This window comes from Hevea brasiliensis, unplaced genomic scaffold (assembly GCF_030052815.1).
Source record: "Hevea brasiliensis isolate MT/VB/25A 57/8 unplaced genomic scaffold, ASM3005281v1 Scaf343, whole genome shotgun sequence".
NCBI lineage: Eukaryota > Viridiplantae > Streptophyta > Magnoliopsida > Malpighiales > Euphorbiaceae > Hevea > Hevea brasiliensis.
Window position 1 is genome coordinate 17,673 of NW_026614855.1, and position 19,072 is coordinate 36,744.

Sequence of the window (19,072 nt, forward strand, 5' to 3'; positions counted from 1 at the left end):
TGTAAAAGAGATTGTTGAGCTTAAACTTTTTTTTTTCTTTTATAAGAATTTAATATTATAACATTATAATTCTAATACTATATAATGTAATAATTATAAAATTATATATATTAAATATAAAATTATTATATCATATCATTACTTAAAAATAAAATATTAAATGCAATTCACCTAAAATTGCTTATTATTTTGCCAGATCCTTATTTTTCTGGTGAAGGATTTGTGATCGCTCCAGAGTGGAAATGGAAAGCATACAAACACAATCCCGACCCCTTTCTCTTCATCTACATTCTCTGCCTCCAAATCCATTCAACAACACCAAACAATTCCTCAAAATCAAAGCCTCCCAAAACCCCATCAAACTCCGGAAATTTCACAAGTATCGCAACAAGAAACACAAATCATCATTCGCAGAGAAAGATGCATTTCCAGAATCATTACCACTCCACACCAAAAACCCAGGAGCAATTTACAAAGACATTCAAAGATTCGCTAGGCAAAACAAGCTCAAGGAAGCTGTCACCATCATGGACTACTTGGACCAGCAAGGCATCCCAGTTAATGCCACTACCTTCTCTTCTCTTATTGCCGCTTGCATTCGATCGAAATCTCTAACTGAAGCCAAACAAATTCATACCTATATCCGCATCAATGGCCTTGGAAACAACGAGTTCTTGCGAACTAAATTGGTCCATATGTACACATCTTGCGGTTCTCTTGATGATGCCAAACATGTGTTCGATGAATGTACTAGTAGTGGTAGTGTGTATCCGTGGAATGCGTTGCTTAGAGGTGCTGTGATATCGGGTGGCAAAAGATACCTTGATGTGCTTTCTGCTTATGCAGAAATGCGAGAATTAGGTGTTGAGTTGAACGTGTATACTTTCTCTAATGTCATTAAGAGCTTTGCCGGTGCTTCAGCTTTTTGGCAAGGTTTGAAGACTCATGGCCTTTTGGTAAAGAATGGATTGGTTGACAGTTCAATTCTCAGGACCACTTTGATTGATATGTATTTCAAATGTGGCAAGATTAAATTAGCACAAAGAGTGTTTGAAGAAATGCCCCACAGAGATATTGTTGTGTGGGGTGCAATGATTGCAGGTTTTGCGCATAATAGGCGTCAAAGGGAAGCATTGGACTATTTAAGATGGATGGTAAGTGAAGGAATATACCCCAACTCGGTCATACTAACCACAATCCTTCCTGTTATAGGGGAAGTGTGGGCCAAGAAGTTAGGCCAGGAGGTTCATGCATATGTTGTGAAAAGAAAGAATTATTCAAGGCATTTGTCAATTCAGTCTGGACTAATTGACATGTATTGCAAATGTGGAGACATGGGTTTAGGTAGGCGGGTGTTTTATGGCTCAATGGAGAGGAATACTGTTTCTTGGACTGCTTTGATTTCTGGTTATGCATCAAATGGGAGGCTTGACCAGGCTTTAAGATCTGTAGCTTGGATGCAGCAGGAAGGGTTTACGCCTGATGTTGTCACGGTTGCCACTGTTATTCCAGTTTGTGCAGAGTTGAAGGCTTTGAAGCATGGCAAGGAAATTCATGCTTACGCTGTTAAGAATTTGCTGTTGCCTAATGTATCTGTAGTAACTTCTCTGATAAAAATGTACTCAATTTGTGGGGTTTTAGACTACTCTGTAAAACTGTTCGATACCATGGAGAACAGGAATGTAATCTCCTGGACAGCTATGATTGATTCCTATGTAGTAAATTGGTGTATAAATGAAGCATTGTCCGTATTTAGGTCAATGCAGTTGTCAAAGCACAGGCCAGACTCTGTTGTGATGGCAAGAATGTTGAGTATTTGCAGCAAAATTAAAGCTTTGAAGCTTGGGAAGGAGATTCATGGGCATGTCTTGAAGAAAAATTTTGGGACAATTCCTTTTGTTTCAGCAGAAATTGTGAAGATGTATGGGAGCTGTGGAGTGATTAATGGAGCAAAATCAGTTTTCTATGCAATTCCTGTCAAGGGTTCAATGGCATGGACTGCCATTATAAAGGCATATGGATATAATAAGCTATGGCAGGATGCAGTCCGCCTCTTTCATAAGATGATATCTGACGGTTTCACTCCCACCCATTTCACTTTCAAAGTTGTTCTCTCAATTTGTGATCAAGCTGGATTTGCAGATGATGCTTGTCGGATATTTGATATAATGTCTCAAAGATATAAAATTAAGGCATCTGAAGAACAATATTCTATTATCATTGGACTTCTTACCCGTGCTGGTCGCATCCAGGAGGCTGAAAGATTTATAAAGATGAGTTCTTCCTCATGAGAAAAATTTGATAGTTTTTGTATTAATTGAGTTCCTGCAACCTTCTTGAGTTTGTTCAATACTTCTTGGAAATTGTATAGATTTGTGCCTTCACATATCATATGAAAGTACAAAAAAAAAAAAAAAGAATTTCTTTTATTTGCCTTGAGCATGGTGTTTTAATTTCATGGTCATGACTAACATGCTGGAAGACAAAGCAATCTCTTGTGTGCTATCTTGCAAATAAGTCCATAGATAGGATGGAGAAAGGTCACCTTTCATAGTTTCATTGGATAGCTCAACCGCTAGAGAAAGAAGGAAAAGAAGAAGAGGCCAAGGAGGCATACAAATTAGAAGTGGTGCAATGTGTTGATTATATTGGAAGGCACAAGCCCCAATTACAATGCATGCTTGAGATTCATGTAATAATTTTCTTCCTTTTTTTATTTTTTAAATTGTTGCACAAAATTTACATTTAAGTTTCTTAGGCATTGATTTTTTATTGCTAAGAAAGTAGTGGAAATGCAGAAACTTTATTAAACTTCTTCAATTTCTATTTGTTGCCTCTTGATTTCTATTTTTTGTATTCTTGAAACTAGCCCCCTTTTTTCCCTGGTGGTAGATATAGGGATTGATCTTGATACTCGTACTCTGCTGTAATGCTATTTTTTAAGGCATTGCAGCTGCTATACTTCTAATGCTAGAATTATCAGTCCTTCCCAGGTACTGATTTGTCCTAAAAGGTGATTCTAATTTTGCCATGCATTATCTTTGCCTTTTCAAGCGCAACATTTGTTATGCAGTCTTTTTCTAATTTTGCAACTTTATTTTGTGTTGAAATCCCTTTGTACATGAGAAATGGATTTTTAGAATTCTTACTGAATGCAAGCATAGGGTAAAAACTAACTTATACTGGCTCTAGGAATTGATATGCAGGCCCTAGGTGGTTATTTTTAGCTATCTGACCATTTGGGTTTCCAGTTATGCATTTTGAGTCTCCACTTTCTATTTAGATTTGTGGTTTTATGTTTCTGGGGTTAAATAAAATGTAATTTTGCATGCACAGTGATTATCACTCGTCTCTATGATATATACTTCACATTTTAATTTTCACAAATGTCCAAATTTTTGTGATCATTCTGAGCAAACAGTTCTGGTTCTCAATTCTGCAGTAGCAGTATCAGAATTTCAGATCTGCTACTGCAGCAACTCAATGCTGCAATTGCAAAACTGAAGTTCACCTACCAAGAACTGAGGTTCATCTATTGCTGAACTGTGATTATGATACTGCTATTATTTTTTAGGTCCTCAAGATTATGGTATTTTGCAGATTGCTATTTTTGAGGTGTTTAAGAATAGTTATGCTGATTGCTACTTCAGGTAGATGATTATTTGTCAAATGGATTCTTCTGGCTCTACATATATGATGGGATTTGGGCATTTGGATCTTTTTACATGCCATGTTTGCGAGTAGGAGTTCTTAAACTTCTTGATAAATATTCCAAAATTACCTGAAACTTTTCTTTTCCGATACTGAAATTTGCAAATTTGACCATGTTATGTTAAAGAATTGAATGGGCGTGAAATTGTTGAGTTTTGTTGGTTCCTTTCAACTTTTTCTTTGTAACACCCCATTTTGGTTCCCAAGCTTGTCAATTTTACAAAAACTTTGATCTTTTAGTTGATGCTCAAACCATTACTGAGAACTGAAATATTTTGCACCCTTTGCATTGGAATTTGCTACTTATTCTTATGTTAGAAATTGATTATTTGGAGAGGTTCTTTCTACCTGTAAGCAGATGATAACCAAAAGCATTAGACCTGTTAATTTCATGTACCTGTATGTTCTCAAGGCCACTTGTGAAAAATTGGATCTAGCCTTCGGGAGAGGTTCTTGAGTCCATTAATGCTAGCTGTCATACATGGAGTTTTTTTTTTTCGGTCAAAGGTCATACATGGAGTTTATTTGCGCATAATTCTTTGTTTTCAATGCATGCAAAAACTGCTGAACTAGAGATTGCTTGTTGCTTGTTTGACAAAATGCCAGACAGAGATGCTGTTTCTTGGAATGCAATGATTTCTGGTTACGCCTCCAAGGGAATGTGAAAGGAAGCATTTGAGCTGTTTGGAAAAAATGCAGGTCGCAGGTGTTAAATTGAATATTATAATTTGGAATACTAGCTGGAGTTGCTTGCAGTCAAGCAATTTTAGGAGGCGTTTGAGTTGCTTTCTGAGGTGAGAAGTTGTGGCATTCGTTTGGATTCAGTGGCAATGGTTATTGCTTTGGGTCAAGTTCCCATATTGGGGCTACTAAATTAGGTAAAGAGATTCATGGCTCTGGAATTTGTAGCTTTTGTGATGGAACTGATTATGTTAGAAATTTATCACTGTGTATTCCTGGTGCAGAGATCTTAGACATGGCTACATTTTATTTCAATAAATGAAAAGAATATAATGATGACTTGGAACTCCATGCTTTTTGGTTACACCAACATGAACTGATCTGAGGATGCATCCTTCCTACAACATGGGAAGGAGTTTATTGTTAATTTTGAGGTGTGCAGGATATAAGGATTATTTGTTGCCATGGAATACTCTTGTTGACATGCATGCAAGAGGTGGAAAAGTTTTAGAAGCTAAAGAAAGGGGTGTTGGATTCAATGAGCAGGGAGGGATCAAGTGACATATACTTGATTGCTGGGTTTAGAATACAAGGAGAGGGGCGAACAATATTAAAACTTTTTGATGAAAATGAACAAACATCATATTAAACCAAGCCACGGTGGCAGTTCTATCAGCAAGTAGCCATTTAAGCCTGGAACTGAAGGAAAAATGTATGGAAAGATGCCTAGTGCACATGGCATAGTTCCATGTTTGCAGAACTTTGCCTGCATGGGAGATGTTGAGTGATTCATGGAGCAAAGTTCGTTTTCTACGCGATTTCTATCAAGGGTGAAATCTAAAAAGATGTCAAATGAGTGGGAAATCTAGAAAGATGTTAAATGAGTGGAGGAGAGCACTTTGATTCCTATCTTTAAGAATAAAGGGGATAAAAAAATATATTATCAGGAATCCTATAGTGGCATAGCTAGGGCAGAGTTAGGAAATTGAGTCAATGGGATAAAAATTTTTTTATTTTATTCAATTTATAGGAAAAAAATTGTATACAATAATAAATTATCTATTAAGAGAAAAAAATATAATAATGCATGTAACTTTTCAATAAATAACAATAATTAAGTAAATAAAAATAATTTCATAAAATAATAAATTTTTATTATAATTTTAAATTTACAATTATCTTCAATAAATTTCATTTTCTATAAATATTGTATGATTGTTTTATTATCAATATTATTAAAGATATTTTTCTCAATATATATAATTAAAAAAATTATTTAACAACTGATTTCTCATTTGATTTCACAATTAAGTATTTATAATTTTTATTGTAGAGTAATATACTTTCATCACTTGTAGTTGCAAGTTGTAACAGATAATATCAATATCAATTTCATAAAAAAATAAAATAAAAATATATAAATAAAAATTTACCAAATGAAATTAAGTTTTTCCACTAATTTTGTCTATTAGTTTTTTCCCCTGATAGTTCACCAAATTGACCCTTAAAAAGTTAAAATTAATGGTATTAAAAAATATATATATATCTATAGCCACTTTCTCTTTTTCAGGCTTTGTGCTGATGGACATGACACCAAAATGGCTTGTTGAGTTGGATAACACTACATTATGTTGACAAGGATTTTCCCTAGGTTGAAAATGGGTAAAATATGTTGTTTTGTAATTTTCCTAGCCAATGAAATTATTAATTTAATTTCTACGAAGTAACTCATATAATAACTTTATAATTAAATAGTTATCTTATAATTGGAGATATATCATTATAAAATAATTTTTTATAATTTTTCTTAATTTTTTTTTAAATAAGAGAACTTTGCTACTGATTTGCTAAAATAACTAATAACCAACTATACTATGAAAAAAAAGGTTTGAATTTGATTTTAATATAAATAACTGACAAATGGGAATATTGTAAAAAAAAAATTGAATTTTTCAAATTTTAAAAATTGTCAATTAAATTCTAAATTTTGAAAGGGTTACAATTTTATCCTACCGTTTGTCGTGCTGTTAATGGGTTAACAACATGCCACGTAGGATGCAAGCTCAGTGCCATATAAATTAGAAATAATTGTCAAAAAAAAATAAACTTTTCAAATTATTACAATTCTACCATAAACTTTAGAAATTATCAATTAAATCCTAAATTTTGAAAGGAATTAATATCATTTGTTACACCATTAAAGGGGGTAACGTTGTGCCATATGGTACACTAGATTAGCACCATGCCAACCATTAATAATCCACAATACTGCACAAGCTTGCCCCTTTTTAATATTTTGTTCAAAATTTCTTGTTCCACTACTTGCACTTCCACATCTCATATTCTTTTTGAATAAAATCGTGTCTCTATAATGAATCTCTCTCTCTCTCTTTGTGTATATCCGTGGCAGAAAAGTACATAGATGGTCACTTAACCCTGTTCCATGGGAGACATGAACTCTGTCGGATGCTAGGACATGACACTTTTGCTAAGGTCTACCACATTCACAATTTGCAGATGGGAAAGAGAGTGTGGCGATAAAGGTGGTTAGCAAAGAGAAGGTGATTAAGGTTGGTATGATAGAGCAAATCATGAGGGAAATTGCTGTTATTTCTAGCAATTGATATTTGCCGTCGATTTTTATCACAGTCGTGGCGTTTATCACCACAATTTGAAGCAAAAAAAAAATCTTCTACTTGATGAAGATGGCAGCATGAAGAGTTTTGAACTCAATTGCAATTCTATTCAAAGTTTAGAGTTTAATTGGTAATTTTCAAAGTTTGGGATAAAATTGCAACAATTTGGAAAGTTTAGAATTTTTTTTTTGGCAATTATCCTTAGTTGACATGGCGTTGAGCTGGCATCTTATGTGACATATCATTAGCCTATTAATGGTGCAACAAACGTAGGATACAGTTGCAACTCTTTTCAAAATTTAGAGTTTAATTAGTAATTTTCAAAATTTGAGGTAAAATTGTAAAAGTTTAGAAAGTTCAAGTTTTTTTAACAATTATCCCTTAATAAATTATAGATTTCAAATAACAATATTTATTTATTAAGGCCTCATTAAAGTAAATTTTAAATAATATAATTTATAAAATATTTCAAATCCATACTTAAATAAGATGCTCTCTACCTTAGTTATCATTGAGTGTGATGCCAAGGAGGCAGTTAATGCTATTCTTTCTCCTTAAGACTCCTTATCTGAATGGGGCCTTGCTGATTCAAGATTGCAAACTTTTGTTTCACTAAGAATAGAATTATTCTCCGTTTTGGGTTAGAAAACAAGCCAATAGAATTGTTCATACTCTTGCTAAGGTATCCCATTGTTATGCTAGTCCATCTATTTAGATTTCTCTTCCGGTTGAGCATAATTCTTTTGTAATTGCTAATGCTTTGCCTTAATAAAACTTGTTCTTTTCTTAAAAAAAAAAAAAAAAAAAAAAAACTCTTTACATTTATGAGCCTAATGTAAATTTATAACTCTAATCAATTGAAAAACTTAGAATTTTGTTGAATTTAAATCTCAAAGTTAAATTCTCCATCCAAACAAATAGAGTCCAAATGTAGCCACATATTCCTTTTTTTTTTTTAAGAAAAAAAAAAAAAACAACAACACTCAAGTTATGCCCATTGATTTCTCTTTTCACAGTTTTCATCAATACTTCACTTAGTGCACAATTGTCTTCCTTAATTTATGCTAAAAGTTAATTAAGAGTTTAATAGACTTAGAATCCATCATTAGCTTAGCACAACATCATATATTACTATGAATGATGTAATAAATTATAAAGATATAATTATTTTAAATTTGATCTTATATAACATAAGTTTAATCATTTTTAAATTAAATATTTATATTGAAATTTATATATTCATTATTTAATATTATATATATTGATTAATTTTATAAAAATTTTAATACAAACATTTGCTTTAATAATTATTAAACATATTTTTATATAGAATTAAGTTTATATTAGACCCATCCTAAATCAAATTGATCCAAAAACTTCTGTTTGATCTGAATCCTCCATTATAATAATGAAGTAATCATGAGTCATCATGAGTGCTCGCCTATTGCCAAAAATTAATTTATGACTCACATCTAGGACTATGCATAGTTCTTGGGGGAATCGAAAAGAACCGAAGAACCATATCGAACCGATAAAAATAATATTTAACAGAATTTATTTTGATACTTTGGTTTCTGGTTCTTTACTAGGAACCGAACCGAAATCGGAATCGTATCGAAACCAAACCAAAACCGAACTGAAAATCGAATTTATACATATATTTTTCTATATTTTTTTAGATGTGTTATATGCTTTCAATATATATATATATATATATATATATAATTAAATATATATAATTATGAACTAAATACAACATAATATTATAATTCATTTTTCTATATATTTTTAATAATTTGAATTATAAATATATTAAATTACCTTATAATTCTTAATTATAAATATACTATTATCTTTTACACACACACACACACACACACACACACACACACACACACACACACACACACACACACACACACACACACACACATATATATATATATATATATATATATATATATATATATATATATATATATATTAATTCTTAATTATATTTATATCTTATAGTTAAATATTATATAATTAATAAATAATTAAAATGTATATTATATGATATACTTATATTATTATATTATATAATATATTTAACCTAAATTATATACACACTTTATAGTTAAAGATTATATAATTTAGGTATAGCTAAAAGATATATTATATGATATATTTGATGTGTCCCAACCTCAAGTGCACGGGTCGTACAAGTAATATAGAAAAGATATCGTTCCCACGAGGAGTTGTGTTAATGATTGAATTTTTGATATAAAAATTCTGACTAATTTGAACTATTTTTAAAATTAAAGTAATAAATTGGTAGATATTGAAGTGTCAATTCTATGTGTGTAAAATTAATAATCTATTCAACAATGTAATGATTTAACTAAATTTGCATCAAATTAAAATAAGCAAATTGAAATATGGCAAGATTTAAGAATGGCAAGTAATTAAATTCAATTAGAAATTAACAATGATAAAAAGGCAATTCCGGAGTTTGAGAGTTCATATTCAAGCTATTTTTGGATTTTTAAATTGATTATCCAATCTTGTGGAACTTACGGGTTTTAAGGAGATTAATTCTTAAATACTTTGAATACCCTTTCGATTGGGACAAAGAGTGCCTTAATCAATCTAATCCTACTTTCGTGGAGTTAAAATTAATCAAGACCCATTAAGTTCCTTAATTAATCTGTAAATCCTCTTAATCCTTAGTCTATTTCTAGATCTAAGTTAATTAAGTCCAATTTCTTGATTATCTATCACAAGGCTTTCTCCTTTCGGTGCTTCAACCATGGATTAAGAACAACACTTAATGGGATCCTACACTAAGCATGTCATTGAGCACACAAGAAATAAATAAAACTCATTAAAACCATAAAATATGGATTACCCAATCAAAATCCACAAAATATCTCAAATATTACATCCCAACTCCAGAATCTAATGAAAACTACTCACTATCCATAATATTTACAAGAAATTCTGAGTTAATATGGAAATAAATCTTTAATCTAAGCTAAGAACTAAGAAACCCAATACAAGAAAGGTAAGAAATATGCAAGAAAGGAAAGAAAACTCCAAATCTATCTGGAAATGGAGGGGGTGACGTTTTAGCTCCCTTTTTGACTCTTCAGCTGCTGCTCCTTTTCTTTTCTTTTCTTCCTCCCTTTCTAAAATGGGATAAGGGCCTATTTATATCTTTTTCTCTGACAAGTAGCCCTAAAATGGTGCATTTGAGGTGTATTTTTATGAGGGAATCTTTTGCCAGCTCATTATGAAGACTTTAAGGAATTGCATAAGTGGACTGCATAAGTTATGCAGTCCCTTATGCGATTTCCAGTTCTGGGCTCTTTGTGTGAAGTTGCATGAGCAGGGTGCAAGACTGCATAAGTTATGCAGTTTTTCGTGAGGTTGCATAAGCAAGGCATGAATCTGCATAAGTTATGCGGCAACTTATGCAGATTTCGGCAGGTTTGGGACATTGTTTCTTCTCCCTGTGCAGAATTGCACAACTTATGCGGCAAGTTATGCACAATTGTGCCAATGCATACTTCAATTTTGAAACTTGTTTTTGACATCTTTGGCTGTAGAAATCACTCCTCAATGGCAAAATTTCTTTTTAGTCCCTCAAAAACACCATTTTTCTTACAAAACAAAGTAAAATTACAAATTAATCCAAAATTGATAATTATGAAAAACTATCTAAATAACTAATGAAATTAGCTAAAAGTGACTAATAATCAAATAAAATGGCTATGAAATTAAACCTAAATGACTATGCAAAATATATTTATCAATATTATATATTAATAATCTAATTTAAAACTTAAATGCTAATTCAATAATGACTTTTTAAAGAAATAATTATATAAAATTATTTTAAGAACTAAGAACCAAACTGGAACCGGAACTGAAAAATAGAGAATAGTACCGAACCGGAACCAAAATAATAAAAAATCAAACAGGAACCGTACCAAAATTTCGGTTCAATTCCGATTCCTAGTCAAACCCAGAACCGAGCACCCCCACATTGTCCATTTCTTTTACGCGGTCGCTTTCTCACTTATACTTTTTTTTTTCTTTCTTTCTTTTTTTTCTTTTAACTAATACTCTCTCCACTTCATGAAAATAAGTTTATTTTTTTCACATAATTTTAAAAAGATTTAATTAGAGTAATAAATTTTATTTTGCTTTTTTTCAAGTATACCCTTCACTCATATAATTTTATTAAAATTATTAAATTTTTCTTAGAATTAATAGCGAATTTTACTTTTTTAATATATATTAAATAGCTGCATATTACCGATTACCTGAGGGTGTAGAGGGAGGGCCCTTTGCATTTTCATAAATATATAATTTTGCTCAAACCTTTTGATGGGAAGGTGAAGCCATATGAGATTAGTTTGGATAAATGTCCCTTTTGGGTTCATCTTTGTAACGTTCGTTCCAATTACAAAGATCATTTGTTTCTCTTGGACATTGCTAGTAAAGTGGGTAATATGCTTGAAATGAAAGAATTTGATAAATTCAAATCAATAATGATTGATAGACCACTTAGGAGAGGTATTATGGTGTTGACAAATGGTAAGGGAAAACATTAAATTTATTTCCCCTATGAGAAACTTCATAATTTTTGCTATAGTTGTGGCTTCATGGATCATGTATTGGATGAATGTGAATGTCACATTCTATTCCTCTGTAAGGTATAACATGATCCTGTATTATACCTAATGAATTACCGAACTTCGCCTACCGATAACTCATTAAATATACTACAAGAGATTTTTAACAATTCCATTTCATTTTTAAATGTAAAATGATGATAAAAGAATTATTAAAGTGTCCTTGAATTAGGTATATGCTATAAAATTTATTTAGAAATAATTTAGCATTTTTAAAATTTTACAAAAATTTTTCGTGATAACGGCTAAAATTATATAAAATCAGTTCTTTTAAATCTGTTGAAAATCATCTCTAACAATTTATATGACAATTTATATGATTCATTCTCACCAATTTCCATTATATAAAAAAAAATATTTCATCATTAACATATTTCAGAAAGAAATTTAAACATTTACATTAATTGAAGTAAAAAAATTAATATTATAAAAATTTATATAAAGCTGAAATGACAAAATAACATTACAAAGTTTATGTACAACTGCTCGAATATTTATACATACATATAGTCAAAATTACATCAAAATGAATCCACAATGGGTATACTTAATATATACCCGAAGCCAACTCAAAATACTGCTCCGCTGCCTCTTACTCTGCAGCTTTCTCTTTTCCTCTACATGTGATAGCATAAAACAGCTATCGCTGAGCGTTGAACTTAGCGGTGCACAACTATAAATTTTTTTTTAAACTCAATATAAAACATACTTATGTAACACCCCTTACCCGGTCCACAGTTTAGCTGAGTAAGGGACGTCACATTCTGTGCCGGAGCATCTTATCTTACCTTGTCTTGTTCCTTATTAGCTTTAATGACATTATATTTTAAACTCAATCATTTCAATTCATATCTCATCATGCCTTCATCCACTCATATAAATTTCCCATAATCACTCATGTAGAAATCATCTTATTTCATTTATAAAGTTCAAGTACACAAGTTACATAACTCATACAAATCTCAAAATTAAGTACAAGCTTTCCTATTTACAATGGTCAAAATGAATACATATATCTAATATTCATGGGCCCTACCAAAGTGAACAATTGAGGTGACCACTCTCCTATTGCAGATCTGATCACTACTGGTCTCCGTCTCCAGTACCTACGTGTAGAAAACTAACGCGCTAAGCATATTGCTTAGTGGTGCAATAATATAATGAAAATAAACTAAATAATAAAAATACAATTTTCATGTGTGTAATATCATAAAATATTTCGTTTATGTAATTCATTCATATATCTATGTATATTTTAGGTTTACACATTTTTTGTGATCGTTAGAACATTTAGTTTATTTGAATCTTCTTCATTCATTTAGTTAACATCCAATCTTATTATTACTTTTTAATGCCCAAGTAACCTATAACAAACTGTTAAGACTGGATACACAGGAGTATACTAGTTAGACATCCATGTGCTTATCAGGTATACATCAGGCATAAAGCCAGCGGGCAGACATAAAAGCCAATAAAATCATGTAGGGCATAAAGCCAACGGGCAGGCATAAAAGTCAGTAATCATGTTAGGCATAAAGCCATCGGGCAGTACTGTCTCTGTAGTCCCTAATTGACATGTCAATCGATCCAACCCATACAAATAAGTCTAGGGATACAAGGGCAAATTTAATGTCTTTTTGTGTTCATAAATTTTAATATCTTGTCACTTGTTTTATTCATGTTTCATAGCATTAGTACACTATTCATAGTGAGAACATAAATCCCAATGACATGTTCATGTAGTTCATGTGATCATTAAACCATTTATTTTAAGTTATTTTCACATTTCAAGTCATTGGGAAAGATTTAAGAATTTTCAAAATTGGGGTTGTAATTTTCCCTAGCAATTTAGCCAAGATGCAAAATCTGTTTGGCTACACTTCCTTTATGGAAGTTGTTCCTTTATATCTTAACTTTATTTCTCTTTTTGAATCATTCAATTTCAAGTTTTGTAGTACTAGTTATGGCTAATTTACTAAATATTATTTCAGGGTACTAACCCTGCACTTTCCATATTACCAGAAATTCAACAAGTTTTTGCAACTAGATTCTGAACACCTTAGGCTCAGAATTGGCTTTAGGTTCCTAAAACAAAGTTTTAAACCTTTGTCTTAGGTTTTCAAATATTTTTGAATTACTTCATTTGGAGTTTTCTAGAAGAAGTTATGACCTATTAAGTATCTGGAAGTCATGAGGCAAGTTTGCTAGATTTCAGAATTATAGCTTTGTCACTACTAACTTATCCTAATAATTTCTCAAAGTTGCCTTAAGTTCTGGGTTCTGATCAAAAGAGAAAAGTTTTAGTTTTATGTCTTATGGGAATTTTGACTTTGGAATTACTATATTTACAGTTTTGTAGCTTGAGTTATATCATTTTTACCAAAACTGATCAGATACCCAAAATTTAGGATTTTCATGTCTAGTTCTGGTATAGGGCAGATCTGCTGACCCAATTTTGTCTAGCAATTTAGTTGGGTTAAGTTCATAATTTGGCCCTAAGTTTTTCATATGAAATGTTCTCCTATGTCTTAGGTTTCCTTAGGTTCAAGAATCAGGTCAATTGGAGTTTCCTACAGTGAGTTATGCTCAAATTACTGAGCACTATTCAAATGGTCATTATGTCTAGGTCTAGAATGCCACATCCAGATTCAAGCCAATTTTAGGGCAAGCTATGGTCAGTTTCTGGGCAACTTTCCTTCATGAAATCTCTAACACTTTGTCTTAGGTTTTATCTCCAATTGGCATCACACCAATTGGAGCTATGTAGCTCTACTTATGGCCACATAAACACACTGGACTCAAGGGTCCAGAATCCCTGCACAGAAGTTACATTTCCAATTTCACAATTCAACTCCACAACCAACATCAAAACTTGGCCAATTTTCATCAAATGGTCAATATTTGACCTCAAAAACATCAATTAAATATTCCAGCACAAAACTCCCAAATTTCACCTCAAAACCCTAGCTTCCAATTCACAATTCATGCAACACATGCAACACAAAATACCTTTCATATTTCTCACTTCACCAAAGCTACAATCAAAGATTTAATTCATCAAAGCATATCAAATCCTCACTTCCACAAGGATGGCTAAATTTCATGTCATTCAAACATCCATCAATTCCATCATTTTTCATTTAATTCCACTATATTTTATCATAGTTTCAACTCTAGAAGAGGAAAGAATAAGGGATTTAGCACTAACCTCACTTGCCCAATTCTTCAAGCTTCTAATCTTCAAGATTTCTTCTTTCTTTTACTTCAAATCACTTCTCCAAGATCAATTAGCAAGGTTTTATGTTGGTGGATTTGGAAAATATGGAAGGAATTCAAGAAAAATTGGAGCTTTGGAAAGCAACAATGGAGGAAGGCAAAGAGAAGAGTGGGACGGCACATGTAAGGAAGAAAGAGAAGAAGAGAGCTTTATATTTTAGGGTTTTGTCTCTTACTTATATACTTATCCACTTTTTAAATTTTATTTTTTATTTGGTAATGCTAATGTCATAATTTTAATTAAGTTTTTTTTTTCTTTTATTTTCTTCTTTTATTTACACATTTCTATTTAAATTTTCATCAAAATTTCTTCATATTTTATTACATTAATTTCACTTAATTTAATTGACATTTTGGTCAAAAATCAACTCTATGGGTGAATTGATTAAAATGCTCTTCATCGGGTTATAGTCCATCTTTTTCGTTAATATCGATATTTTCCATAACCCAATGGTTACTTGATTTTTATTCTGCTTATTTTCAATTATTTTTTTATTTCATTTTTAGTTCTCAGACTGGCTTTGAATAGTACTATTCATTGATTGAAAATGATACTATTCAAAGCTCAGAAAAATTCGGGGTGTTACAACTTATGCAAGGCATAGCCAAGAATTTGAAATATCCAAATTTTCATAATTCATAAAACCAATATCAACATTTTCAATCATATAAATCAATTGTTTCAATAACATTTTATCAAAGCAATCACAAACAATGGTGTTGCCAACAATTCACACAGTTAAGGCTATGACACAAGATTTCATGATTAATGCCGCGTTGTATCCCACGACAAAGTAATCTACAACCTCACTAACCGCAATTAATGAGAGAGGTGGCTAGCTAGCAATATGAGTACTCATCCGAACTCAACCTCAACTGGCGAGCCAGAGAGGGAGGAACACAATATCAATTTCACCTCATATAATGAGGAACACAAATCAAATTGCCATGCCAATTGTGGTTTCAAAACCAATTCAAATATTTCCATTCAAAGAATCACATTGCAAATCAATTAAATCACATTTCATTCATCAAATTCCTCCTTATAGGGTTGGCAACACACAATTTCTCAAAACACTTCTAAAAGTATTAAAAATCTGACTCACCCCCTTGCAACAATAAAATTGATAGCCAATATCCGCCTTTCCATAATCATAAATTTATTTCATAATTTAAAGTTCTCAAATGCAAAAGAAAATCATAACTCATTCATGTAAAGCTCATTCAAATCAATTATAAATTTAAAAACATAGAAAAAAGCTAGTTGTACACAAACCTTCAATGAATCTCCTTTTTCTTTACTTACTTCTCCTTGTCCTTCAAAGCCTCTTTTTCTATTGAAAACACACAAGTAGAATGTCTCAATACTTATCCCAACTATTGCCAATAACTAATCAAATAAATGTCTAATGAATCCCTAAGTTAACTTTGCAATTTCAATGAGTTTAGGGTTTTAGACAGTTTCATACCCTGACTTTTGAACCTAATTTTAACTTAGCTCCAATCATAATTTGGTAAGTGTTCTTCATAAAAATTGTTACTCTATGTCGTAGTTTTATTTTTCTTTTTGAATCATTCAATTTGGAGTTTTGGATCTCAAGTTATGGCCAAAATATTAGACACTGTTCTAGGTGCCATATCCTAAAATTCCAGGTTTTACAGATTTGTATCTTAAATTTTCATTGTATATCTGAGCATCTTAAGCTCATAATTTAGCTCTAGTCCCTACAATAATGTTTTAGGTCTTTGTGTCAGGTTTCCAAATCAATTTTAATCACTTCAATTGGAGTTTTGTAGAGTAAGTTATGGCCTAATAACCATTTGGAGGTCACAGAACAATTTGGCTAAGGTGCAGGAATTTCAGGTTTGGCATTCTTGACTTATCCTAACAATTCCCATACTTTGCTCTAAAAACTAGGTTCTGGTCAAAACATAAAGTTTTTAGTTCTATGTCTTATGAGAATTTTGGCTTTGAAATTACTATATTTGCAATTTTGTAGCCCAAGTTATGGCAATTTTGCCAAAACTGATCAGATACCTAAAGGTTCAGGATTTCCAGGTTCAGTCCAGTACTAGGGCAGATTTGCTAGATTAAATTTGTCTAGCAATTTGATCAAGTTAGGGCCATAATTTGATTTCATGGTCCTCATAAGAACTATTCTCCTATGTCTCAGGATTCCATAGGTTTAAGAATCACTTAAATTGGAGTTTCCTAGAGTGAGTTATGCCTAATTAAATAAATATTGTTCATAAGGTCATTTTCTCCAGGTCTAGAATTAGTAACCTAGATTCAAGCCTAATTTGAGGTAATTTATGGTCATTTTCTGGGCAGACTCTCTGCATAAAAGTTGGATCATTATGTCTTAGGTTTCATTTCCAATTGTTTTCACACCAATTGGAGTTGTGTAGCTCAACTTATAGGCTTCTAAACACACTGGACTCAAGTGTTTAGATTCCAAGCCTAATGCACCCTATCTAATTCATCACTTCCCTCATCAAAACAATGTCAATTCACACTCAAGGCACTTCAAATGACTATAATTTGCCATTATAAACACTAATTGCACTTCTTGGCACAAAAGCCCTAATTCTCCAAAGCCCAATTCCACATAATCCCAATTTCATGCAACTCATGCAATCTCAATACACCAATCATAAATACAGCCTCAATTAAGCTAGAATTCATGCTCAATTCAATCAAAACACATCAAAACCCTACTCTCCCATGGCTGGCCAAAATTCAAGTTCCCCTCATACATGCATAATTTTCATGCTTCTCATGTAATTTCCCCATATTCAAGTTTAATTCAATGCATATGTAACTAATTTAAGCTTATAAAATACTTACCTCTAATGGAGCTTTCCAATCTTCAAAATCATTCACTTTCTTTGGTTCCTTTTACTCCCAAACTTCCAATCTAGGGCTAATTGGAAGTTTTCTACTAATTTGGTGGGGAAATTTATGGAAGAAATGGAGGTTTCATAAGCTTGGGAAGTGTTGTTAATGGAGGAAGGAAGAGAGAGAATGGGAGAGAGGAGTGGGACGGCTAAACAAGGAAGAAGAGAAGAAAATTTTGTTTTATTTTAATTGCTTTTGTCTTCTTATATTTCTAGATAATTATCCAATTTAATAATAATAATAATAATAATAATAATAATAATAATAATAATTATCATTATTATTATTATTATTTTAATACAATTTATTTAATTCCTTCCATATCCCTTTTAAATTTCCATACATATTTTCATAATTTTTAATTCTATTTCAATATCTTAGTCTCACTCATTTTAGTGGACATTTAGGTCAAAAGTCAACTCTTGAAGTGAATTGACCAAAATGTCCCTCATCGGGTTATTGTCCATCTTTTTCCATAATACCCAATGAGTCCTTAGGTTTTAATTCACTTAATTGTACTTCTTCCCTTTTCACTTCTTTGATTTTCAAATTCCCAATAATTTCTAAATAATTCCTTCATTAAGGTCTCCATAGGGTCCCACACAAATTTAGGGTAGCAATCGAACTTGTAGTCGCTTCCCGTGTAGGTCACTTATCGCCTAGACCTAGGCTCATTTAACTTATTTGTGCTTCATTTCTCTTATTTTCATCCAACATCATTTGATATTTATTAATTCAATTTATGGCTTTTCTATGTGATTTATGTATGGTTCCAGACATTCTAATTATCCGAACAGACATTAGTCACCAGAACATTAGAATGTACGGAGCTGCTAAATGTGAGGGTGTTGCAGTGAAATGGAGGGATTTTAGCATGATGTTTTGAGACTGCCAAAGGACCTTGTCAAGTTTCTCCTTTCCAAAAACGATATATTACTGTTGTTTATAAACACAAACATGTGAGTGGAAAGTTAGGGTGGGAATACAGAAGTGTGGTGCAAGTTACACTTCCATTAAGTTGGGGATAATGTAGCTTTGTCCATGGATGTAGACTTAATTCAATCATAACATGTTGTGATTGGTGTAGTAGAGACTAGTACAGTAAAGGACGTGGGTGTGCATGAAACTCATGGGTTGCATGGAGTTACTGTACAACATGCTAATGAGGACAAAATAGATGTAAACTT

The 19,072-nt window shown here is 31.8% G+C and overlaps 1 protein-coding gene across 1 annotated transcript; it reads left to right on the plus strand.

The window, feature by feature from the left end:
- Positions 1-207: 207 nt before the first annotated feature.
- Positions 208-2,820, plus strand: LOC131177146 (pentatricopeptide repeat-containing protein At1g71460, chloroplastic-like). Its single transcript, XM_058142121.1, has one exon. The coding sequence runs from the start codon at positions 243-245 to the stop codon at positions 2,289-2,291; it is 2,049 nt and encodes a 682-aa protein (XP_057998104.1). The 5' UTR covers positions 208-242; the 3' UTR covers positions 2,292-2,820.
- Positions 2,821-19,072: the final 16,252 nt, after the last annotated feature.